This window comes from Chaetura pelagica, unplaced genomic scaffold (genome assembly GCF_000747805.2).
Source record: "Chaetura pelagica isolate M959 unplaced genomic scaffold, ChaPel_1.0 scaffold48, whole genome shotgun sequence".
Classification (NCBI taxonomy): Eukaryota; Metazoa; Chordata; class Aves; order Apodiformes; family Apodidae; genus Chaetura; species Chaetura pelagica.
In genome coordinates, this window is record NW_009954241.1 from 1,152,579 (window position 1) to 1,178,719 (window position 26,141).

General features: G+C 40.5%; 1 protein-coding gene across 2 annotated transcripts in view; it reads right to left on the bottom strand.

Moving 5' to 3' along the window:
* Window positions 1-26,141, bottom strand: part of FOXN3 (forkhead box N3) — a 129,924-nt gene that overhangs the window by 71,222 nt on the left and 32,561 nt on the right. For both annotated transcript variants that reach the window (XM_010003706.1, XM_010003705.1), the window contains exon 3: window positions 1,818-1,882. In XM_010003706.1, coding sequence (XP_010002008.1) covers window positions 1,818-1,882 — 65 coding nt within the window. The remainder of the gene's footprint in view (window positions 1-1,817; window positions 1,883-26,141) is intronic.

The following is a 26,141-nucleotide window of genomic DNA, read 5'->3' on the forward strand; positions in this document are numbered from 1 at the left end:
AGGGAAAAATGAAAGAAAGACAGAAAGACAGAAAGGCAGAAAGAAAGCAAGTAACCAAGCAAGCAAGGAAGAAAGAAAGAAAGCGAAGAAAAGACAGACAGACTTGGTTATTTTCTTGTTTAAAATTAAAATCAAGAAGTGTTAAAAGATTAGTGTAATGAGGTTTTTCTTCACACTCTCTCTTCCTTCCAACCTCAGTTGTATCATGCATACTAGAATTCAAATTGGCTGCATTTTCCACTTGGAATGGCAAAGCAGAATGCTAATGCAGTTAAGGTCTGTTAGGCTTTGTTAGTTTAGTAGTCATCTCTCTCTTTTTCTCTGTTTGTCTAGTATGTGCAAATGTTTGGGGCTTTTAGGGACGTTTCCCCCCCAATTTGGAAGGCAGAGGGCAGAGGAGAAGAGGGTGGAGAACCACATGCTCTTCTTTATTGGAAAAGACTAAGCAACAATTGAGATAGGAAGGACTATAAAGTAGCTGTTCTTAATTTTTTGGTATCTCGCATTATAAGAGGTAAAACATTTATGCCATACAGACTTGACAGAGTAGTTTACATTCTATGAACTTGAATTATGAAGACTATATATGTGCAGGTACACATTTAAAGCTGGAATTGTTGAACAACTGAAAATTAATCAAGCATACCCAGTCACAATAGTTTATTTTTCTCCTTACAAAAGGTAGCAAACCCATCCTACCAATACCAAAGCCAAAAGCTGCCAAACTCTACGGTTTATACCATCTCCTAATGTTAAGAAATAATCTGAATGCTTTAATGTATTCTAAATTCATTTGAACAAATCTCAGCATAGATAATACAGAAAATGACAATGCAAATTCTTAGATATGTACAAGGCATCAGCTGAAAAACTTTCTTGGGTAAACTACAGATTCTGGATTACTCTGGGGTGTTGAAGGTAGGCCTGCCAATTCTTTGCTTATGAGCCTAGTTTTGAGTAAGGCTCTAACCTAGATGATTTGGATCGATATTCCAGAGAACACACTTAATAGAAAAATACTTGCAAAGACCATAAAGGTATCCTAAATGGTGTAGATTACTTTTGCAGCATAGACAAACACAGGCAGTCTGGGGAAACAGCCTTCTATGATCCCAATACATTTCCATTAAGTCTGAAGGTAGTTGTATGCACTCAGTGGCAGAAACATAAACACATTTAGCAGTGAATAATGATTTTTAAAAGTCTGGCAAGATAGACTGAGAATATTCACCTATCAAAACTGCAGTCATGTAACTTCCATTTATATTGCCCATTCAACCTAAGATATTTAACATTTCTCTATGAATATAAGCACTCTTCAATAGGGCAGGTATCTTGAGGCAAATACTTTGCCACTGTTTTCCCCATTTTAGCACTGCTACCTACCTTTGGGTACATTCTGCTATCAGCACAATTAGGGAGTACAAGAAAGGATCACTCTCAAATAATAACCTCACTTCATCCACAGAGTTAAAAGCAGTGTTCCTGGAACATTTCCTTCTCAGCACATTTTATCCACACAAAGAGAAACAAGAAAAAGAAAAAAAAAGAAAAAAAGACACCCATTGCCATATTTTACAGTAAGCAAATTAATAATGGGAAGAAACAAAAAAGCAGCAGTTTTCATAGACTACACTCACTGTATGTAGTAAATCGTCATTTTCAAGGCACCAGATGCGCAATAAAAGCGACAGGTTAAAGGAGACAAAAAACATTTGGTTACTTCTTGCCCAGTGAATATTACAAAAGCTGTGCAATTTGCAAGAGGTATTTGATAAACACAACAGTTACTCTAAGATGTAGTATCCATCACCTACCTTGTAGAAGGGCTCCATTTCTCTTGAAAAAGGTGCTTCCTGGCCAAATGGGTGGACCTGATGTGCTAAAGGTAATAAGAAATAAGTGTAAAGAAAATCTCATTTTCATTAAACAACTCTTAAGTTACCATTCGCACTAATGTCTCTGTTTTTAAAACTAATGTAACATCATGGCAATTTTACTTTCAAGTAAGGGTCTAAAATTTAATGTTAAAAATAGGTCAATTTGATTCAAGATTCACATTCTCTTCACAAGGAAAAATGTCAGCAAAGCACATGCCCACATTCTCTCAGAGGAAGCGAGAAAAAAGCAATTTGGAATAAATAATTAAAAAAACCCTCCAAATCACTGTCAAAAATATTTACTGAATTCAGAGTACAGCAAAATACACGCCTTTTCCCAAAGCCATCTGCTAAAAACCCAAAAGCTTTATGTTTTTTACTCAGCCATAACAACGTGCTACCCCAGCTAATGCATCAACCTGGAAAAGCCTTGGCCAGACAACGGACAGCTTCCATGCTTCTAGCAGGGAGGTTTGCCCACCAAACCCTCTCACATGCAGAGGTCACCCCACCAGGAAACGCGCTGCTCAATGAGCCGGCCCGCGAGCACCAGCGTTAATGAAGCTTGGCCCTTGCTGTGCATGTGTGCCTGGTGACCATGACAGCTCCTGTGAGACCCCCAGCAGGATGGTGGTCACAGTGGGCTCTTGGGCACCTGCGACATGCTAGTGCCTGCCTGACCTGAAGCCCTTCCCTGAACTCAGGCCACCACCAGGTCCCTCTTTTGTTTTGTCCCCTGCTCACGCGGAGGCTGCCCAAAAGTAATGGCCTCTGAGAGGCCTCTCCTGTGACAAATGTGGCTGAAGGCACAGATGCAGGAAAATAAAGGGGAAAGAACATCAGCATGATCCTCTAAACCTTGTTTCCTTTGTTGCCCTGGAGCAGCCACACAGTGCTGTAGGCAATAGGAGCGTGGAGCACCCAGGCCAACGACCTGCAGTGCCAGCAAGCCGTAGTAGAGGGAAGGCTGTGAGGAAGTGCCTGATGGCCACCTGCACCCCTCCTCTTCAGTCAAGTCCACAGAGCACCCCCACACCAACCCCACCACATCAGGACAGCTCTCCTTTCTACAGCAGCTGCCCACAGCTGTCCCTGCCAGCAGGAGCACCAAACTTCCTGGACATAAAAGGTAACATTGTTCTTTTCTTAACAATGCAGATGACTGCTGGCCAGGTGCATCCCTCCCTCCACTACAGCACAGCTGTAGTGGCCCCAGGCAGGGCCACAGAGAGTGCTGCCCAGAGCAAGGGTTCCATGGCTGCTGCTGCTCTTTGCTGTGTGGGGAGCCATCGATGGGACAGGCACCACCAGTAGGAGTTCACTGACTGCATCCTATGACTGAGGCACACCAAGTATTTTAAAAGCCAAGTGCCTAGAGGAAATAACTAAAGGCACATAAAAGATTTGTTGCAGTGTTGTCGAGGCAGGTGGCACACAATGGAACAGCTCTCCAAAGCCTGAAGACAACTGTAGGTATTTTAACACACTAAGCTTTTACTGAAATTAATATAAGGAAACTATGCTATCAATATAATTGACCTATGCCCAAATTTGAGCACAGACTTTAAGTAAGGGATAGAATGTCCTTTAAGATTACTGTATGGCACTGTTCTTTTTCAAGGTAACCCACCTTCCTCTTTGGATGCATAATGTGAACCAAGCCCCACATGCCATTTCTGCTCAGTTCCTTTTGTGTACTCTTGAGTTGACTACCACTACACAAAATGCAATGAAATGGAAAACGTTTGTTACATTTACAACATTAGCAAAGTTCTGATAAAATGCCATACACAAAAAACAGATCTATTTTGCAATTATTCCACAGAGACTCTTGTGCTAACATGTAAAACTTCAGCATATTAAACTGTGGAAAGATCCAAAGCAATTACATGAGTAATAAAAGATTTTGATACTCCTGAAGAAAAAGAGGAGTTGAGACAGAAAGACCAAAATGACCAAAAAGAAGTTAAGTAGGTCTGTGTTCATAAGCGCTGGAGTGTGCCGGGGCACCCACTCGTCTGAATACGCACACGCAATTCATGGGATTTCATGTAACCAATTGTTTGAGTTCTTTACAGTAAGCGCCAGCTCTTCAAGTGTAGCTCCTGAACTCACATGAAGGTCAAGAGCTGTTGAGGGCATTCACACTCCTGTAGGACTGGTTCACAAGTTTCATAGAACATTAGAACGCAGGATAATCTCTGGGACAGGACCCATTGAGCTACAACTGGAAAGCCACAGTGTAATCTTCACTCTGTAAAAATTTGCCACAGAAATGAAAATTCACAGTATGGCAACTACAGGCTTTTAAAAGCCCAAGAAAAAAAAAGCTGAAATTCTGAAGTGAAGCCAGAGACAGAAATTATTCCAAGGCTGCCATATGCCTGTACATGCGGAAGAGGGTTAAAGAAAGGAGAGGGAAAAGCTTGTATATTTGAATAGACAAAATGTTTCCACTAGAGCAGCAAAGCTACAGTGATTTATCTTACTTTCCAACTTAAAAAAAGGCCCAAGGCTCTCATAAAAAACTCCATCTGATTCAGCACAAACCCACATGAACTGAGGAAATTAACTGTGCCTTCCCAGGAAAGGAAGCTAAAGAATTCAAGCATGTAAATAACGTACTACAGTGATTGGTCAAGCCTTCCAAACAACAAACTTCTGTGTTTGCAGGGCTTTGCTGAAGTTTAGCTATGCCTGATCTGTGTTGGATAAATTCTCCTTCTGTTGCTAAACTTTTGCACATGAAGTCTTGGATGGTATTAATTATTACAATATATTTCAAGTTAAGAAATTACTATCTCTCACTTTAAAGTGTTCAAAAGCTGTTTCCTGCCTTTTTCACATTAAGAAAACATTTTAAGAAGTTCATTCTTCTAAAGAATGTCTATAATTTAAAAACATTTAGTCCATCCCAGGTGTTTTTTCAAATGAATTGTTTCTTCAGTATGGTCTGAAAGTTACTGAAGAAGAGTGGCTGGTTCTCCCTCAGAAGTAACATAATGTTCTGTATTTATGCAAAATAAAAATGCAAAATCTGGTTTTAGAACTAAGTTTTGTAATCAATGCATGCTGTTAGCATTATTGATGGCAGAGTTTTTCATCATACTAATCAACTAAACACACACACTAAATTAATATTTCATTTCTAATAAATACCCACGCAACTACTAGAAAAAAAAGCAGTAACTAGTTCCAACTCTCACATTGGTACAGAGAAACTTGTGGACTGATACAATTTTGTTATGCACAGGTTTGGTCTGACTTAACTCTCAGCAGCAGATGAGCAGAGGGCACTTGGGGGGAGGTGATGATCCATTGCTGAGAACTGAGATTTCAAACACCTTGAAAAAAACATGAGTTAGTCTAGTTTATAAGGAAGAGGACACGTGAAACACCAACAGTTACCTGTCAAGGACTGTTGGCTTGATTTGCAGAAGGTACTATCAGTTCAAGTATACCCTCAGCCAAAGGCTGCAACAGCATTTGTAGCAAAAGCATAAAACAGGATCTGGGGGTGCTCATCTGTCCAGTGCAGGATCCACCTCTCTCTGAAGCACAGTCACTGTCACTGTGGCATCCATGCACCACCACAGGGAGCAAATGAAGTATTTACATACTTGCTGAAAACCAGCAGCTGAGAGAACTGCAGACTAACAGTGTTTTTAACATGTGAGCATCTGCTTGTGTGAAATGAGATACCCAGAAACAGGAGCCACTCCTGATAAAATTGTGCCTTTCCTAGGAATTCGCAATTGACTTCTAATGACAAGTAGGATTCAATTTCTGCTCAAGGCAAGCAATGAACTGTTTTCCCTCTGATGACAACCAGTAGGAAACTTCATCACGCCACAGGGCCCCAGGCACGGGAAGCCGCATGACTGGGGGCTAGCAGGGATTTTTCTGAGGGAAGGCTTTTCCACAGGAAAATGTTGCTTTTTTGAAATCTAAAACATTCCATGGGAATGTGTCGATTTGGACACTGCTTGTGCTGGAAACCAGGCCGGCATGAAGGCTGGCTGACCAGCCAGGGAGGGTTCATGGCAGCCAGCCAGCCCAACCAGGAGCCCCCAAGGCATCCAGAAGCAGTAACAAGTATGAGCCTCCTCAATTAATTATTTCTACCAGAACATATGCCATGCAATTATAAAAAAAACTTTAAAAGGTGCATAGGCTTCAAGAGACTTAAGAAAGGAAATATAAATCCTTTGCCTTCTGGAATTCACATTAAAGCAAGGAGACTGAAATTCTTAAAGCCAAGTGCTAAAAAAAAAGCCAGGGTATGAATTCTCTCTCACAGATGCAGTATATCACAACTATGCCAAAAACTCTCACAGGCCTCTCTGTCAGAGAGATGAATGGATTTAAAAAACCCAAACAACTAAAAATTCAAAACGAATTCAATTGTGTGGGACTACATGCCACAATTAAGGGATGATGAAAACACCAAAGAAAAGCAATAAATATAGGCTAACAACCGTGTTACCAAATGTGTCTAGAGGGTAAGCAGGAAGATGCAGTAAGGAGAGGAAAACAAACAAGCCAACAACTGCCCTGAATGCACACTTCAAAGGGCCCTGAAGCTGAGAGCCAAAAGGAAAGCTGAGCAGGGAGCGAGGGAAGATGCTCCACACACACCTTGGTTCACTATGGGCAAGAGAGAGTGGGATAAGCTCTTGGGACACAGCTGGTGCCAAAGGGCACCCCGGCTCTCAGGAAAGCTGCAGGACAGCTCAGTAAGGGGTAGAAAGTTGAGCAGTGTTAGCTGTAAGCTAACAAGCTGCTGCACACAATATACCCAACACAGAGCCTGCAGTAGGCAAACAGCTGCTAGACCACAACAGGCTGCAGTGACACAGAGCATCCTCTCTCTAGCCCTTACCAGTGGCAAAACTGATAGGCATAGGCAAAGATGACTGACTGAAGTGCCTCTACATCCAGCAAAATCCAATCCTTTTGCAAAAACGTGTGGCTGGAAGAAATACAACTCTTCCCCTCCTGACAAGCGCAGTTAAGTTCCCAGTAACACAGAACAAATGGATGGGAGAGAGCCCATTTCACTGCGATCGCCGCCCTTTGCCCCAGGTTTGACAGCAGTTAACAGCAATAGAACTGAAAACTCCTGCAAGCAGAGGCTACAGCTGCCAGATGAAGAGAATGAAGGCACTGCTGTTAACCATGCTATAGGTACTCCATTACCAACCATCCACAGTGCAAATACTTCACTACAAGTTTCACCTACACCTCCAATACTGAAGGAAATGTCAAGAAGAGCACACCCAGAAAGAACAAGACAGTTTGTCAAAGAGTGAACAGTGCAGCAACTTGCAGGTATAGAAAGCCACCTCTGAAAGTTTATCAAAAGCAGCTAAACTATAATTATTCCTATGTTCAAGTTGCTGAGATAACAATAGCTGTAGGTGCCTTTATCTGGCTGGAGCCCATAAAACCCTGTATGGGCATAACAAGAGCTCCTGACAAGTACATTTAGCTCCTGGTGAAAGCTGGACTGCAACCATAGGTATATAAATGGATATCCAACTAAGCTGGAAGATCGTCATTTTTACCACTGCTTGAGAAGTAAATTTAGGATGGGTTGGTAACTGAGAACAAAGCTTTAAAAGTATACTTTTGTGGGAATAGGCCATCTCTTGATGCTGGAAGACAAACAGTACTTCCTTACAGCAGTCACCCTGTGTAAGGCATGAGAAATATTCATGACTACAGCTTGGCTCCCACGCTGCACAAACATGGTCTGCAGAGAGGCTGTCAGACAGCGTGAGAGGAGGTCACTTACTCCAAGCCACATAGCCACAAGCTTGCTGAGTGAACATGGGACAGGCAGCATCTCAGTCTGGTTAAGGACTCCTCTGATGCTTGTCAGCTCTTCGCTGCTTGCACCGGAGAGATCAAATCCTTCCATTGCAATATCAGCTCTGCTTCCTACACTCAACTATAATGCCATTCCTGGGCAGGGGCTAACGAGACTACTGCACTGCAAAGACAAGTTCATGCTCTACAGCTGGATATATAACCATAGCTGTATTTTAAAAAATTATCACTCCCATAATAATTTTTGAGCAATACAGCAGCATTTAGATGCCGCTGCCCCTCTAACACATGCTTTTGTTAACAAGGAAAAAAAACAAAACCCCTCAGCAGCTTACTGGCAGTTAACATCACAATTAGTGATCACCTAGCAACAGGCCAGCAAGCTTCCTCTTCAATCAAAGGGAAAAACCTCTACTAACCTGGACTAACAACAATACATACAAAAATATCTGGAAGCTACATGTTACGGTATTTCCTGATGTTAATGAAAATTATTACTTTAGAGATTTTAAATATACAGACCCATTACTCCAGCTTCTCTAATTTTCCGTAACTGACAAAATATTATTCTTAGAGATTTATGAATTCACAATACTAATTTTTATTTTATGAAGGCTGATCTAATATTCTGGTAATGCTTATCTTTCCTCTGCAATTCTCTCTTATATTGTCTCTCGGTGTCTCTCACTGTGACATGTAGGATCAAGACTTTAAGCTCATAGGTGGAGTCTGCCTTGTTTCTCTAGGGTGTCTAACACATTTTTGAGGGAATAATAAAATTTTGTTCTCTTGTGCACGCTAAATTAGTTTTCTATATAATATGACTATCAAAGGGACAACATCTAAATTTTTATTAAAGACAAAAGAAAAGTTGCTCAGGAAAGCTGTTCATGAACGAAATGCCTGAAAATAGAATTTCAGGTTACTTTGTAAGGAATACAGTGAAAAGTTGGCCAAATCTTTATGTTCTCCAGATAGCCAAAGCTATTCTCCTACTAGTGTCTCTATTTAAAGTAATTAAGCAAGAAAACAGAGAGAGGGAGAAGGGGGGAAAAAAAAAAAGAAAAAGACAAAAAAAGCTTCTCAAACAGACTGCTGTGGTGCTCAAGAGACCCCTCTCGTTGACGTGATATATGAAGCCTTCTTGTCCCCTTCGTGAGACTCTGTAGCCTCCAGAGAGAATTTTGGTCTCTGCCAAGAACTTGAATACATATTTATGGACAATAACAGAGGATTTATTCTTTAAATAAAAAAAATAATAATAATAATTTCTAGAGAGTTGCAGTTTTAATAGAGATGGCTATTTGAGGTATGACAGCCATAGTGCTAAATGCAAATTTCTCACTCACTTGTGTTTAAATATTTTAATACATTTACTGTGAACATGTAATAACCCTAGGCTGAATACTGAAATAGGAAAAATTTTAAATATATTTGAAAAATCATGGTCACAATTGCCTGACATTACTTTTAATTAAAAAATATTTGTCTCCACTGGGAATTGGGAGATGCCAGCTATCAGCCTCCATTTCTCATTCTGCCTTAACCACTGAATCACACAATGACTTCAGGCAAGTAATTTCATCCTTTCTGTCTCAGTTTTGTTTTTCTTCTTTTGTGTTAAAAACAGGAATAAATTCTTACTGACATAGCCTACACATCACTGGGAGGAATAAAGAATTGTTAAGCAATGACACAATAGATGAGGGAATAGTCTTTTGAAATGCATGTAGTTAAAGAAGAAAAAACACATCTCACATCTAGAGCATGGGTTATTGCTTGTTCCTGTCTTCCTTATTGTAAAGTAAGAAAAGAACTGTAGGTTACTTCATATGCTGTAGTGCTGCGTTTCTCCTTATTTCACAACTGCTATTAGCTGGTTCCTAGACGTTCTATCATTGGATGCAAAACTGACAGTCGTCAGGCTGGGGAAACTTCAGAGTTTCTTGCTCATGTTCTACAGAGTGTGAAAATGTCAGCTTATGCAGGCACTGCAGGCCATTCCCCTGAAGCCCAGACAAATACAAGATCCCATTTACAGACAGCCATTGTCCTCTGAGACCACAGAGGACCATGGCCTCTTTGGGGTGTAGCAGGATCACATGCTGACCTGGCCAGTGGTGAGAAGTTTGATTGTCTTCTATTTTACACAATCAGAAATGGAGCACTCCAGTTTTCTGATGATAGCCTTCATTTGCTGCAAAACAAGCAAGGGGAAAGAAGAGGTTCTGTTTTGGTTTTACTTGATTAGAATTGCACTGGAAGAGAAAAGTCTTTAATCTCAGGATTCCAGAAAGTAAATTATTCCTACAATTGCGTGTATCTAAATTTGCCTCCATTTTCAACTTTATGTAAAGGGTCTGCTCTGATAACTAATGCTACAACACAGACAAGGATCTAGAGAGCTTTCATACTGACCACCTGAGCAACTGAACCCAGCTGAAACCACAAAGCAGCCACCTGGACACAACACCATAAAGCTGTAACAAAAAAAGCATTTCTCCCAAATTGATACTGATTAGATTTTTTAAAAGTCCAAGGTCACCCAATTGACTTGTGCTACTCTAGATCTGAATTGTCTGTTTACTGTTTTTGCAGAACTTAATACAGCTTTGCTGGTAGACCTGCCTGGATTTCATAAGTACTTCTTATATGAGGATCTCACACTCACCGTGACCTGTCAGTCAATCAGAGTTGAGATTAACAATATGCACATCTCTGCTAGAATAGCTTGTCACCCATTAACAAGAACATGCCTTTTGTTAATTTTAAAGACACCTGTGTATCTTGAACACGCACAAAGTTATAAACATGTGCAGATGCAAAAGGATAAAACTGATCTGCAATGAAACAAAAACACATGGGGAAAAGGAAAGAGAGGCCTCTAAGTTCCACCCCAAATGCTTCATGCTACTTGCTGCTGAAAAATAAGTATGACTCTCAGTCTGCTGCCAGTGCACCACTTGCTCAAAAGCCAAGGTGCCTACCAGCTGAAATTTTCCATACTTGGTCTTTCTCATTAATCTTGAATGAATGTGGTTCAGATGATTTAGAACTAATCTGTCTCTGGAATTACAGAAACAAGGACAAAACAAAATGTTTAACCTCTCTCTTGGAACATTTAACCTCTCCCAGATGCTGGGGGTATTTTTCCCTAGGAAGCTTAATGTGCTTATAGTCTCTGTAGCACTGCTGCAGAGCAGCATGCAGATATTTGCAGTCACTGGGCCATATGCTAAAGACTCTGCTACCCATGTCAGAAAGTTATGTAAAAGCTGAAAACATGGTGGTGGTAGTAGTAGTAGTAATAAATAATAATAATAATAAAAATAATAATAATACAGAAGTCAAGTACCCACATATTTGGAAAGACCTAATTGCATTTTTTTTATTAACCTCAATTCTACCTCTTCACGTGTATCTGCTAGAAGAGTCTGGCATTCAGTGTTCATACTCTAACCCCCCAGAAGAAGACTGCCTGAAGATCCTACTGCACAGCATGCAAGGTGCTCAGAGAAGGAATGAGAGACAGTTTGTGGGTGCTTCTATCTCCAACACAAAAATTTACTGCATAAATAACCTTATCCTTAAAGATACAATTTTAGACATAAACTGCTAAGGCATAAAAAAATTAGTATCAAAATTTATCAGTCATTCACATTCCTGTGATTACTCAGTTTGGTTTTTTTTGGTTACTCAGAGTGGTATTTTAGGGATGAGGGAGGGACAGACCAACACACACATAAAACTACAGCACCAAACACCAGACTGCTTCACATTGCAATCTGGGTCTACAGCTGTAACAGAACAGAGAAGAGAATATAACATTTTTTTCACTCAGAAGCATTGTAGCGACATCACAAAGATCAATCCTCCCACCCACAGTGCTACAGAGATACCATTTCCATTCACAAAAATGAAAACATACACACAGAGATAAAAACATACCTCCAAGAGACACAGTAAACTGTGGCAGATCAGGACCAGCCCCTGACATCCCACTTCACAGCTCCAGGCCCCTACTGCAACCCACTCTGCTATTGTATTAGGACTTCTCATCACTGACTGACATTAGTTGAACCTACAAGTGTTCAACATTTCTCTGAAACAGATCCCACATGCCACAGGTTGGACGTGGAGGAAATTAAAAGCAGGATTATAGTATGACTTGTATGGTCAATTTAAAGCTAACAGCACGAGTTTGATTAAATGATATCCTATTGTCCCAATCCAGTCAGGAGAAGATAGATATTTTCCATTTCTATCAGAAAGTCTTCAACTCAGCAAAGCTTCAAGTTCAAGAGGCAGCGCAGATGCGACCTCATAGGCCTGCAGTCATCTCTTCCCTGTTTACAGCCTCTGCCAAAATGAAGAAGTCCCACTGAATCATGGGTGGGATCTGTCTGTGACCTGTACTTCTTTGCTCTCCAAACAAGAGCATTCAGGTATTTTTACAGTAGCAATAACCATAGCTCTCAACTTCCAATACCTTCTACTTAACATTTATAAAGTAGAGCTATGAAATAATGAATTTCATACATTCTATAAAGCTTAACTGTAAATAAATACTCAGAGGACTTAATTTTCACAATTTTTAAAATTCTCTTGAGACACTTCATCTAAGTACAAAAGTAAACCTCCCACCTGTAATGGGAAGTAAAATTCAGTGTGTACCTTTATCCCTAACCCTTAGCTCTCCAAACAGCTTTCCAGCCTGTTGAGGATACTCATCTTTTACTTAATAATAGTGTAATAATTGTCTTAAGTTATAATATTATCTGCACAAATTAAGGAACTCACTAAGGAAAAGCTGATCTTCATGTAATTTATAGAAAGAAGTTACCACTCTACCTTTAAGCCAGTGATTCTTCATATGACTGATAAACCTGCATCTTTACCAAGAAGGAGACTACCTTTCCAGAAACTGTCTTACAGTATTGTTATTTCAATACATTTTTAGTTCCTCAGTGGAGTCCGTAATGTGGTCTAAGTTTCGTTCCATTTACTGCTTCTCCTCAGCTGTTTGTGCAGAAATTGGATGTGACTCAGTAAGACAATGCTTAAACACAGCTCCTTACTTTGGGACGCTCAGCAGAAAGCAGAGGTGTAGAAATAAAGGCTGTATGAGGAAAAGTGAAGGTGGCCAGGGAATTGCTTTTGCAATGAGATACTGATTTCTACATCTGTCCACCTTATCTGCTGCAAATTCACGTGGGGAAGGTTGACATAAATTGCTATGAACATGAAAAAGTAATGAAAAGTTGCAAATATCTAACTTTACTGTTTCAGCATGGTATATCTAAACCGCAGTTGAGTAACAACTTGGTGCCAAAACACAGAGGCCCAGAGAGAGTCTAGGCCATTCACTCTCTCTTGATAAAGCTTAAGAAAGAATAAAACCAAATATGACAATCCAGTAACCTTCTGTGCCCCTCACTGAAGAGCTCTGGTTTAACAGCCAGTGGAGGAAACTGTAAGCTCTCTCCTTGACGAACCATGAGGTCCTGCCAGGTTTATCTGCTGGCAGACATCCCCAAAACCAGAGGTATTTCACTAACAAGGAGTACGATCTTTGTGGGCACCAAAAGGAGCTGCTAAGGATGGGCATGGTTATTTGACAGATACTGTGTAATTCTCCTTCCAGTTGAAACAGTGTCTGCCATGCGGTTGCAAAAATCCTCATTAGTATTAACTAGGAAAAATATGTTCGTGACCGTATGTGCACTCTCACTCTCTCTCTGTAATTAATCCCTGGAGTAAAGCTGTTCCTTGGATCACCTCAAATAGAAAATCAATGAGTTAGATTGCAGGAAACAATTAATTATGGTTCATTGGTGTTTAGAAAGAGACACTGACACCCTGACATCCCCAGATAGTGCTTGTGCCCTCTAAAGCAGCAAATCACACAAGTAACAAACTATGCTTTTCAAACTCCATATGACCTCAAGCTTGCTCATTCTAGTGAAATGATATTAATCAGTCATAAAATGAATGGGATGTAACCTTTTAAACATTAAAGAGGCAATTAATTTAGAGCACATCCGTCTACAACAACCAATCAAACAAAATATTTTCTTCACGTGTTAGTGTAACTTCTGACAAATCATGAGGGGAAGGAAATGGAACTTTGTCAAACCATTCCAGTTAATTCTCATGTTAGTGGTTTCATTGATAGCAAAGTTTATTTTTTCAATGTCACACACAGTGCACCACTGAATTTTCCCACTAACATACAAGGGACTGAAAGTAAATAGGCATAAATTGGAAAGCAGCTATCCCAGCTATTTGCAGCACTGAACCATCCAGATAGCTGCTTCTGCTGGGTGCAGCAAATGCTACCTGTGGCTCCCAGCTCAACTGGAATATGCTCAATCACCTTCTTAGAAATCCTTGGGCCTAAATTTTACATCACAGAGAAACGTCATGTGAAGTGAAGCAGGACATGGATGCTACCAGCAGAAATTCTTGTAATCTCAGTGCACTCTTTGCACTTTTCAAACCCTTTTTGCTGACCTACAAAGAGAACTTGCTGTTCTCATTGTCAACTCCTGCCTCAATGGTCTCTTCCTTCTCTTTATCCCCTTTGCTGAATCCCTTTGAGTTTTATTATTGTCTTTATTCTACTTCAGAAAGCTTATGGTTAATCTGTAGCCTTTAGCATCTCAGCATAGGACAACTTCTCGACTAAAGCCTGATTAAGCAACTCCTATGGACAGGATGAGAAACGGTGTTTCTTCACCAATCCCACTTATCCCTGTTTTTGTGGAAGCTCTACCAATGGGTTCATTTCTTGATCTCTCATTCCCTCTTTACTTGGAGGAACTCTAGAATAGGCTGCAAAGGCTAGAAAGCAGCAGGTCAAAATCACTAATTTATATGATAGTGTAATGGAATAAAAACCAAAATGGACAAAAATTAGCATTTAACTAGTCCTTCGGGAGGGAATTAAGATGTGTTTACTAGTAACTCCAAAGAGAACAGCTCAGATTCAAGAACAGCACACAGAATGTCCTATTTAAAATATCTGTCTAGAGAAGAAAGGTCCCCCCTACTACAAGAGAGGTTTTCTCAAACAGTATATTCCCCATACAATGCAATCTTGCTTATTCTTCACGCTACACTAGTCTGAATGGCAAGATGGTGCCCATTAACCTCCCAGTGCCTCACTGGAAGACAACTATAAGCATCTGTCTGTGAAAGCAGGTTTAACAAGGGCTGATATGAAATGCAGCAGTATGGGAAATCAGGAGCATGGCAGAACTCACTACTCCTCCATGCTGAGAAATTCCTCTAGACTTGCGGGCATAACAAAATAGAAGGAGGACTTTTGAGCCCACCTACATAGGTGTTTACTGAAGCAACAGGCTCCACTGAAAAAGACGAGAAAGAAAAAAAAGCAAGTAACAGATACATTCATGATCCCTCCACATCTTTTGAGTCTATGTTACTCAAGAGAAACAGCTTCCCCTCTTGGGAAGGGCAGAGAGACATAATTTCATGCAGTCATGAGGTTGTGAATATACTAAACCAAAATATTTCCTCTTAAATCTACAATTACTGTAATTTTCTTCCGTAAATCTCCTTCTTGGAATTCTATTTCTGGAAGAAAAAGAGAGAGGGAAAAGTCCTCTTTTTCTGCTGTGTCCAGGCAAGCTCCAGCCATCAGCCCCATCCAGCCTCAGCCCCAGACAACTACACTTACTGTTACATGAGTATCATGGTCTCTTCAATAGGGCAGCAAGGCTTAGTGCCCACTTCCCTCCCGGATGAAGAGACAGGCATCAACCACTATAGCACTGACAGGACACAATGCTTTTAATTGATGTAGGAAATACCTGATTTGCATCTCTGAGCAGGCCAACAAACAAAAAACAACACTGAAACTCAACTGTAGGATGGGGTGGTTAAAGGGAGACTCCGGTGCTGGTCTCATAGTAACCACCAGGAAAAAGTTTCCCCAAAGAAAAAAAACTGAGTTCAATCTGTCTCCTTTCCTTGGCTTCCTTTTTAAAGAATACCAGTAAGCTTCCAGAAAAACAACAGGTCTTTTGATGAGGCAATAGCTTTTCTCCGTGTTTTTGTTTGTTTGTTGAAAACACTTTGATTTTGCAGGAAGTACGAACAAATGCAACTGGGGATCTACTTAGTAAAGAACTTTAAAAAGCGACAGGACACACATCTCCCACTTCAGCCACTAAACTGGATTGTCTCACTGGATCGAGCAAAACTGCTGAATTATTTCCCTAACAAAAGAAAGGCGCTTTTAGGTCCTATAATCTCATTTCAAATCCTTTTACCCACTCCCTACTCTTTTTGGCCTTGAAATTGCAATCCTCTTTCAGGACTAATCTCGGGACTAATTGGTGCCAGCACTCCAGCTTCTCTCGCCGTTTCTTCTCCCCCTCTCCTCGCATTGTTCAGGTGCTGAAAAGGGAAGGGCGGGCCAGGGTTCAGCGCCCCCATAATGAGTCTGTCCCTACAGAGTAACTGTTAATAATTAGCAGGAAGCGTTTTGTCTTTAAATTGCACAGCATGAGCAGCAAGATTTTGCAGATCCAAAGAGTCGTTTCACTGTTGCTCCAGGAGTCGCACAAACCTGCGGGCAATCTGCAGGCCAGGCAGGCGGGGGCAGCGGGCAGGAGGGAAGCAGGGAGCGCCCCGCACACCGCGCACCTCACTCCGCACACCTCACTCCTCACCTCCATCCAGCACTGCACGCCAAGCCCTGTGTCCACGGGAAGAGACTGGGCCAGTGTGGGGAAAGGATAGCCTCTGATTACGATATATTCTAGCATACAATTCCCTGAAGAATAACAAGCAAAGAGGAGATTTAAGAAAGCTACTACTTTTCAGCTAATGACTGTATTTGCAGGTAGTGCCAAAAAGGAACAATGACTTCCCTTGCCGAGGGACTATCAGTGTTGACCATTTCCCAGCCAGACTTGGAACCAAAATTATTTTTTTTGTAATTGGAAACTTTAATCTAGTGAGTGCCTTAAAACAAAACCACTAAAAAAGCTATTTCAAACAGCCATTTGCTTCTAGCAAACCTAAACCTAACCTTGAGCTTTGATGCAGGCAGAATAAGCCAAAAGCTTAAGAAGTTTTTCAAGCTGGCAGGACTGCATGACCAAGAGTTCGCATAAAGTTCTGATGCTTAGATACTGCACAGTGTCTTCCACTGTCTTGAAGTTGAAGAACAACACAGGAAACTCCATCCGATGTGATACACATTGCTTCCATCATAACCCTTTTCACACCCTCATTCACTACTGCCTGCCTTTAGGCAGCTGCAGCAAGTATGCTATGAAGAACATGTTAGCATTAAAATGAAAAAGAACTTGCCTTACTCTCCTGAAAGATCAACTCTGCTTGTGGACCATAAATGAGATGGGCTGTCAGGTGCCAAGACTCCTGCAGAAGCCAGCACACAAGACACATTCTCACTAGATTTAGGGAAACTACTACTAGTGCAAAGAGGCAACACCAAAGGTTTCTGTATAAAAAGGCTCCATACTCGCAGCATGCTCAGCCAGCATCTATCACTGGAAATGGTGTAAATACAAAACAGCCACACAGTAAGAAGTTGTCATTTACCCCCAGACACAGAAATTGATAGCAAGTTTGAACATAGAGTGGAAATTACTGATTTTTTTTCTTCATTTGCAAAATAGCTTGAGATCAGGCAGTGTCTTGGTGGCTTCTGAATTAAAACGGGCAATAAATATGCTTAGCTCTGTACATATTACCCTCTGAATATTAGACATCCCGACCACACTAAAGCCACCCACAGCATGACACTGTGTTGAGGGAACCATGTTACAGAACATGAGCTGGAACAAAGGCATTTAAATTCTCCATCTCTTGAAAAAGAAGTTTGCAAACCCTGTGGTCAGGATCCATTGCTTATTTCTGTTTGCCTTTGTGTCAGAAATTTCAGACAGAGGACTCTCCTCAGGTCATCCAATTCAGCTTTGTGCCAACAGAAAACTCCTTCCTACAGTCAATTTTCTAGGATTGTATTGAGTCTGCTTTTCAGCACTCTACCAGATGGATTTCAGAGCATTTCTTTTAAGAAATTAATTCAGTCTAATAAGTTCATTATTTGCACCCGGTCAGTGACCAAGGAAAGTTAAGACAGTCTGTGTACTTGTTTCCTCCTAACACACTATCACAATGGCAAGTTTTCCACCCAAGTGTCAAAGTATGTTCACAACAGCAATACAACAGAGACGTGGAGACATATTAATGAAAACCAAGCACCTGTATTCACAGAAGGATATTGTTAACTTGTTTATAGCATCAAAGCAACCTTCCTTTTCTACCTCACAGTTTGAAAACCAGAGGTCAGAAGAGAACAAGTGAAGATCAGTTCTTGTTCCAGTCCCCTCTCCCTAGGCTGGATACCCTGTGTAGCATTTGTCTGTTTTGGTTCAGTCCCAACTCCTGTGCCAGCCCAGGCTGCTCTACTGCTATTGCATTAGAGCACAGGCTGAGACACAGAAGATTGTGCCATACTAAAAACACCAATCTTGTGAAGACTGAGGAATCATGAAGTTGAGAAGCAGCAGCCCTCTCCCTGACTGCTGCTTTACCCAGCACTGGAAAACTTCTATAGCATGTAAGTGACTTGAGAACACAGACTTGCAAGTCAAGAAACCTTCAAGGCAGGTCTGTAGCACTCACCTGCCAGAATACACCTGACTCAACACTAAGCATGATGATGCCCTTCATGGTCTTCTGTGGCTCAGTAAGATTATGGTCCAATAACATTTTCTCTGGTAAGAATGCTTTATGAAGGCCCTCATCCCTCCTTGACAAACCCAAATCCCATAAAAAAAAATAAATCAGGATCACACTTTTGGTGCAACTACACAAGTGCCTTCAGCAGTACAACTGAGAGCACAGTTCGTATTGTGCTATATAGTACAAGAACATTTAAGAGCATCTCAAAATGACTTTGCAGAAGAAAAAGAAAACACAAAAAGAAGGAAAAAAGCAAAAACAAAAAACCTCACCCATACCAACCCAGCAGACCAACTCTCTGTTGGACAATCAGAAGATACTGCTCCCAGGGTGTGAGGCGGCTGTGTGAGAACTTGCCTGGAGACTGCTGCATGCCACTGTCACATGTGGTGTGGTTAAAGTTCGAGTATGCTTTTGTTGTCTTTTGCTAGCCAAAGGGCAAACTCGGTGGCAAATACAAACAGGTTGTGAAGAGTTTTCTGTCAGTCGGGGTGGGAGGTTTAACTATCACATGGCAACTGTTGATTTTGTTTCTTGACGGTAGCGCCTGAGAGTACCACCCACAAAGTGCTAGCCACCGCTCTCAGGGGCATCGCGTACCCACCACAGCAAACCAAGGATGGCAAATGGGCACACATACAGGCAAAAAGGAAGTGGTTTGGGAGTTTTTTTTGGCAGTGCCACTCAACACAAACTGAACTCATAAAGCTCTTGCCCTGTACTCATTACAAAATACAGAGCTCACCGGTACAACCTGCCCTGTTTCCAAAGCAGGGCTTTGATGGTATTATCCTCAGAGAGACAGGAAAAGACCAGCTCTAGCACTTCCAGCACAAATTGCCATTCTCATTTTCCTCCAAATCTGAGCAAGTCTGTTTCCATATCTGAAGGCAAAAGCAGTAATATATACTTAATAACCAGAAGATCTACATGACTTTAGCAACATAGCTGATTATGGATCTTAGACTATGATGGGATAAATGTGTTTGTATAGTCTTCCTTTTACATTATGTTATACGTGCACGTTGCAAAATAAAAGCTTCTCCAGAAGCTTTGTTTGTAATTAATTCTCTTATGTTTAGAAAATAATTTCATTCTAATGAACTGCTTTATTTACTTATTTACTCTCATGAGAAAAATGGTCACCTTAATTTTTCATATGCAAAACAACTAGCAAGAAAACAATTTCCCATATAGAGAAGGAACTCCAATTAATAGAGATCTGAAACACTTGGGGAGTTATTATGAATTTTGCCATTGATCAGGCACCTGCCTGGAGAAAGAAAGAAAAAAAAAAAGTCTTTTCAGGAAAGTTACATCATTAGAAGTAACCCAGTTTCTTAGTCTAATCTGGATTAAACACAAAAACTAATAAAACCCAAATGAGACATAATTTGCTAAATTTGCATCTCTTTTTTATATACTTTTACTGGAACCTGCATCCTGCACTGTTATAAATTATTAATTCCTAATGCTGTGTGGATGTTTTGAAGCATCATTACATTTTTAATAACTCAGTCTTCAGTATTGGCAATTTATTTTTTCAAATTTCACATATTCTGCCTCAAAAAACACCACCACCACATGAACACAAGACTAAAGCCCAGAATTACAGAGACTTCAAAACACTGAAGTTACAAGTATCAAAACAAAAATTCTTCCGAGCATCTGAGTTTTTCAAGCCAACCTTAGGCAGTTTTCCATCAAGCCTGTAACCACTATTTGAACAGAATTCCTTTTGGAAGGATATATAATAGAGCCCTGATAAAAACAGTTACAGGAAAAAAGCAGTGAGACGTGTAGAGCTCTGCAATATTTATAATATCCAGGCAGACAACATAGAGAATCCATCAGAGAGGTTAAAAACTGCAGCACTAAGAACAACTGGCTACAGCAGTTAGCTGTAAGGGGCCATAAGCAACAAATGCAAAAGCTGACCAGCTATAAAGGTGGATACTGACTACAACTTTTGAAAAGGGCAGAAAAATAAACTACAGTTATTCCACTTTCACAAATAAAGCCCACGTAGTACTGATTCTAATACCAAAAATATGTTATATAGAAGCTAATGAAAAGAAAATGTAACAAGTCTGTGCATGCTGCAGTGTGCCAAGAAAGAAATACATTTACATTTGTATTAGCAACCCATTGGCTATTCAATCTTGGATGTTTTAAGAGCAGAGCAATGAAAAATTACAGTACATAACTGAAGCAAACGCATGAGCCCACAGAGCAAGTTCTGGCAATTAACAGGAGTAGATTGCCAACAAAGCATCAGTCATGATGAAAAGAAAGGAAAGACCTTTTAGAAAATTCTGATCCACACTTGTATCTGAGCTGGCCAATCTCTTCAGTCATTTCCCTTCCAGAGAAAAAAAACCAATCCTAAAACAGAGGTGGGAACCACGCTCCTTGGTAAACAGGTACAGAGGTGTCTGTGACAACTGAGCCAGCATCACCCCAAACCGCACAGCCTGGATGCACCCTGCCAATGCTCCTCTTCTGGTAACCGTAAGTTAACCATCAACAAAATGAACTTCTCTAATGTGTTTGCTAGTCAAACTGCTTACACAAACCCACTTCAGACTAGTCTCAAGCAATTCTCCTGCTGCTGTTCCTATATTTACTCTTTTGTAATGGAAACAGGTCACCGGTACTAGAACAGTACATTTTGTTTCTACACACCAGAAAGAGCAGCTTCCCTGGCAGTCAGGCTGTCTTTTGACTTCAAAAGTACACTGTATGTACATAGATCTGTGTCCCGAAACCCCCACAGATTTGCACAGTTACCACTAGAACAAGATACAGTCATAGGGGAAAAAAACATCAGACTCAAAACAGGGAATCCTATCAAAAGTGTAACAACACCAAAACCACAAAAGTGGCGTAAACCAACAGCCTGTTGGGTCTCAGGTTTCCATGAATGGATGCTGCAGATGGAAGTTTCACAGGAAGTGGAAGAGCAGCCTACGATGGTTGTGCTTGCTTCTACAGCCCATGCGGACTTGAAATAACAGAGACTTATTTAAAACTAAAATCCCATAGTATCTGGCATGTTCTTCCAGAGGCATTTGTATTACCTTTTGACATGGTAGTTAAACAAAACTCTACCTTTTGCGGACTACTTCGTAAACATTTTCATGTGGCAGCAAGTTCCACTAATTTACACACTGTCTCGCCCTCCCACATCCCTTTTTTTAATGAGTAGTAAGGAAAAAAAAATAAATAAAAGCAAATGTTGGATTTTACAAAGTTTTATAATTTAGAAACAGAACAAACGCCACTGATGAGCATTCTACACATACACAATACCTGCAGGGCCACCTGGAACAGAAAGAAAGCCAACAAGAGAGTTTATTGAAATCTGTCTAGAACACAGCCTCTGAATTGTCATTTATGTTTAGATGTATCTAAATTGCTTGACAGGTTTTCTTTAAACAACTAAAAATTCCCAACATTTAGCCAAAACATCTGTGAAAATATACAGTACAAAGAATCAAATATAGCCTTCAGAGTTTCATCACAGCTTTACTGAAAAAAAAACCACAAAACAACCAAGAAGTGTAAGTTCTGAAAGCTTCTGTTTCGCAATGGAAAAGAGGTGGGACACTTTATCAGGCCGCCGTAGCATAAAACACATTGGACAAGCAAAGAGCCACAGCTCTTGCCTCCTGTTGTCTCACTTCACGACAAACAGGTGAATGCGTAGGGAAGACAGTCTATTCCCAGCTGAAGAGGGCTTTGCTGAGGATGAAAATTTCTAAGGACCCCCTACCTCCTCCACAAAAATAGTTTTGGAGACAAGTACTTCATTCTAATGAAACAAGCAGCTTGATTTTTCCAAGTCAAAATTCAAAATCCAAGTATAAAAAAGTTTCAGTATGAAAAAAAAATTCTGCTTCTTTTCCCAAGACTTCAAAATGGAATTTCTTGTGAAAGGAAACTCTATCAAAACAGTTTTATTCATACAAAACCCAGTTCTATCAAAATGGAAGGAATAACAGTTTTACATGGTAGGATCATAAAATCAGAGCACAGATTCACACACATTTAAAAACTGGATGCAATGGAAATCCAGGTGTCATGGTGATGGAGAGAGTTATAAAGCCACATAAAAGCTATTGTCATTAATCATTACCTACATGTGGCAACTGAGCTGAGGTTTTAAATGACATCAGAAGTCATAACTGGCAATGATGATGAAAAAGATCATGATTCAAGCATTCAAATATTAACTAACAAAATTACCCCAAAATTTACTTTCTTCAAATAATTAAAAAACCCCTGCCTTCTCCAGAAATCATAACAAACTATATACAGATAATATACTATCAGCATACTGTATATACACATACCTGCATGCTGGGATACCATATGTATCCTGGAAAAAGTGTGTTGGCTAACAAAGATTCAAAAAGACTAACCCATTCAAACTTGTTTTGAGCTTTTCATCTTAGAATAAATATTTACTAATGAAATAGCGTTCAAAGGGAACTGCCTTTTACTTTAAGATTCAGGGCTACTGGCACTGCAGTATGATTGTGGAAAACCTTTGCAGGTTTAGGGCACCTGTGCTTTCTTAAAAATAATTTGCAGGAAGACTGACTGATACTTTTGAGAAATACTGGGTCAGATACACAGGCACGGATTACGCAGACACCTGACACAGGTACCAAATGCAACTGCACTTTCCTTTTAACTATACGTATAAAATAATTGGAAACACTATTATAATAAGCTTTGCTTAATACATGGGGTGCCCCCTATGACTGGGATGCAAGGAAATCAGAGAGGATTTTGTTAGGAAAAAGACCAGCTGGCCTGTGAGGTCTGAAGATCCTCCCTCCTCTGAAGCTCAAGATGTCCCAACCTGCTGCCAGGTGGCCCAAAGCCCAGGCTGACGGTCCATTGTCTAGTTCATTTTTTTTACCTATGATGGTAAAGAGGCCAAGGCCAGTTGGGCCACCTTGACCACCTAGACCTCACCTAGTCAGGATTTTTCACAGTCATACCAGGAGCAGCAACAAATGGGACCCTCACGTGTTCTACTTCTTACTAGTGTTGTGCACAAAAAGAGGAACTGAGTCTCACTGGCCATGTTCATCTCCCAGAAAAATCCCCTACGGAAAACCAGTTTTTCATGATACAGTTATCACCTTCTGCTATGACCTGTGGAGAAGTTGGGTCATTTGCAGCTAGTTCCTTCAGCTCTTCAGCTCAAGTGGCCTATCCCAATATGATGAGAGGCTGCCAAGCAAGTCTGTTTAGCATCCTTCCTTAGCCAAAGCCACTGAACCCATGGGCAGAACCGACATTCTCAGAATGCTATTAGACACAGAACAAACTGGTTACGCAAATATTGGAAGTTCACATAAATTCCAACAGCTCCCTTAGTCTTTAAATATTTTCTTTATTCCCAAAACCACATTCAAATGTTAGGTAAAAGGATGAAAGGTCTACACGTTTTTGTTTAAGATAGAGCTGCAATTCTTGGAAACAGTCAATGCACCTCACTTGAATTCTGGAAATAGATAGAAAACCTTTTCTGAATCCAAAAGCAGGAAGATGTGAGACATCATGATGCTACTTCTGGTTTCCCAAGCTTCAAGCACCTATGTTTTCAAATGCAGAAGTCAGATGACTTCCACTGCTGTAATATAGTATGATTAACAAATGTGATGCTAATGTCAGCCACTGCTCATCACACACATAACTTGCTCCTGGATCCTAATTTTCAACCATCACAATTTCAGTGAACTGTTACTGACTTGCATTACACAGGCTTCCCCATCCACACAACTGCTGCAGTTGTAACAGTGATGGGTATTAATGGGACAAAAGGTGAGAGACACACTGACCACTGCTAAGTAGCCAAAGCAGAGTTGTATCCCCCTGCTTTTTGCTATACTATACGGCCCAAGCACTGCACAGCACACACCCTAAGTGAACACACCCTGTGAACAGCGAAGAAGAGGGATGGGGAGTTGCAGAAGACCATCTCAGAAGCACAGCACCCATGCACTTCTGAGTTCCTGCAGTCAGCAATTTATAGCTCTGTCAGTGAGGCTGCCGTTCAGCAGTTTTCATAGGGAAATACCCAGGGCTAGAGAGGGATTTACAAACAAACTAACAAAACTTTCAAAACACACCCCTAGACTTTCTCTTTCCCATGAACTTAAGTGGAAATATCTACAGTACCTTTCCAAGGTATCTCTGGAACAAGGATATATTTATCTACAGAAGGCACAGAGAAGCTGGGGAAAAAAAGCAGTCTAAAGAGCCAAGTAACTGTAAAGACTGTTAAACAAATGGGACTATGAAAAATAATAATGTAAAGTAAAGAGTTGGTGTTTGTTTGGCATCTCGAGAAACATGACAGGCTAAGAATGCTGCTTTACAGTTCTTTACCAAAGTTCTGCAAACACACAGCCAAAACAAAGGATCAACCAAATATTTATGTATTTTGCAAATGGGAAAACAGATATTACTATTTTAGGGGTATGGATGAGAAAAAAAAAAAAATCGAAAACACCTCAGCTGAGAAGGCTCCGAAGCATTTATCTAATGTGGAGAGCAATGAAGACATGATTAGAGAGTTATCTGTATTTCCTACAGCCGTTAAAAAGCTCAGGACAAGGGTGCTGCAGAAAGGATGCATCAAACTGTTGTATGAAAGAGGACAGATTCGGACTTGCTGCTTTTATTCTTCTGTCCAGGACCTGCTGTCACCTTTCCCTATGTATCACCATTCCCTCAGCCTCCTTCAAACTATAATGTACAAGAAAATTCCCTTCAAAAGGTAAGAGCTGATCTGTTTTTGTTTTCTGAAAGTATGCTCAGTGGGTTACTTCCTGTGTTACAGAAGTCTACTGGCTAGAGAACCGGTAAAAATATGTTCTAAAACAAGATCTGGGTTGGCAAATCCTCAAACATTTATGCACTGACAGTATTACAGACATCCACACAAGTAAAAGTTCCTTTTTCTTTGCCATTGCTACCTGGCATCAAGCAGAATTGGGGTTCTCTAGCTTGCCAGGAAACTGAAATAAAGCAGCATAATCCCAAAGTATAGACACTCTTCAAACCAAGACATGTTATGGTGTCAGAGGGCACAATTTGGAAGAACTCAAATTCTCTGTGATCTCTGAACTACAAAGCCAGAGAAACAGATTCCACCTTAACAGCACACGAAAAGAAGAAAACTCATTCTGACTCTACCCAGGAAGTAAAATACCTGGATCAGTCTTGATGAACAGGTTGTAACATCCACAGACATTAGTATTAGACTGCTCTATGGTCAGCTTCATTTCCTACTGACAGCAAAAACATAATACAGAATTAAATCCACGTTTCCAGACTGCAAAGGACGACAAATTAATTTATTTTCTAAGTTGCTTATTGCAGGGAGACAACCTACAGAGTCTTGCACTGCTTTGAAGCTTTCTGTGAATGGGAAAAGGTTGTTTCACCAGCTTTACCCAGTGGTCACAGAAGATAATTTCTGATCTCAACTTACAAAGTGTATGGATAAAACCCATGCTTGTTCGTTGCCCAAAATTATAACCTACAACATACTGACTCTTTAGGTTAAATAAACAACTGTGAAAAGGTGAAGCATGTGACAGTAAAGCTAAAGCCCACAAATATTTTAACTTGTTCCAGTAGCAGCAGCTGCCTCAGCAG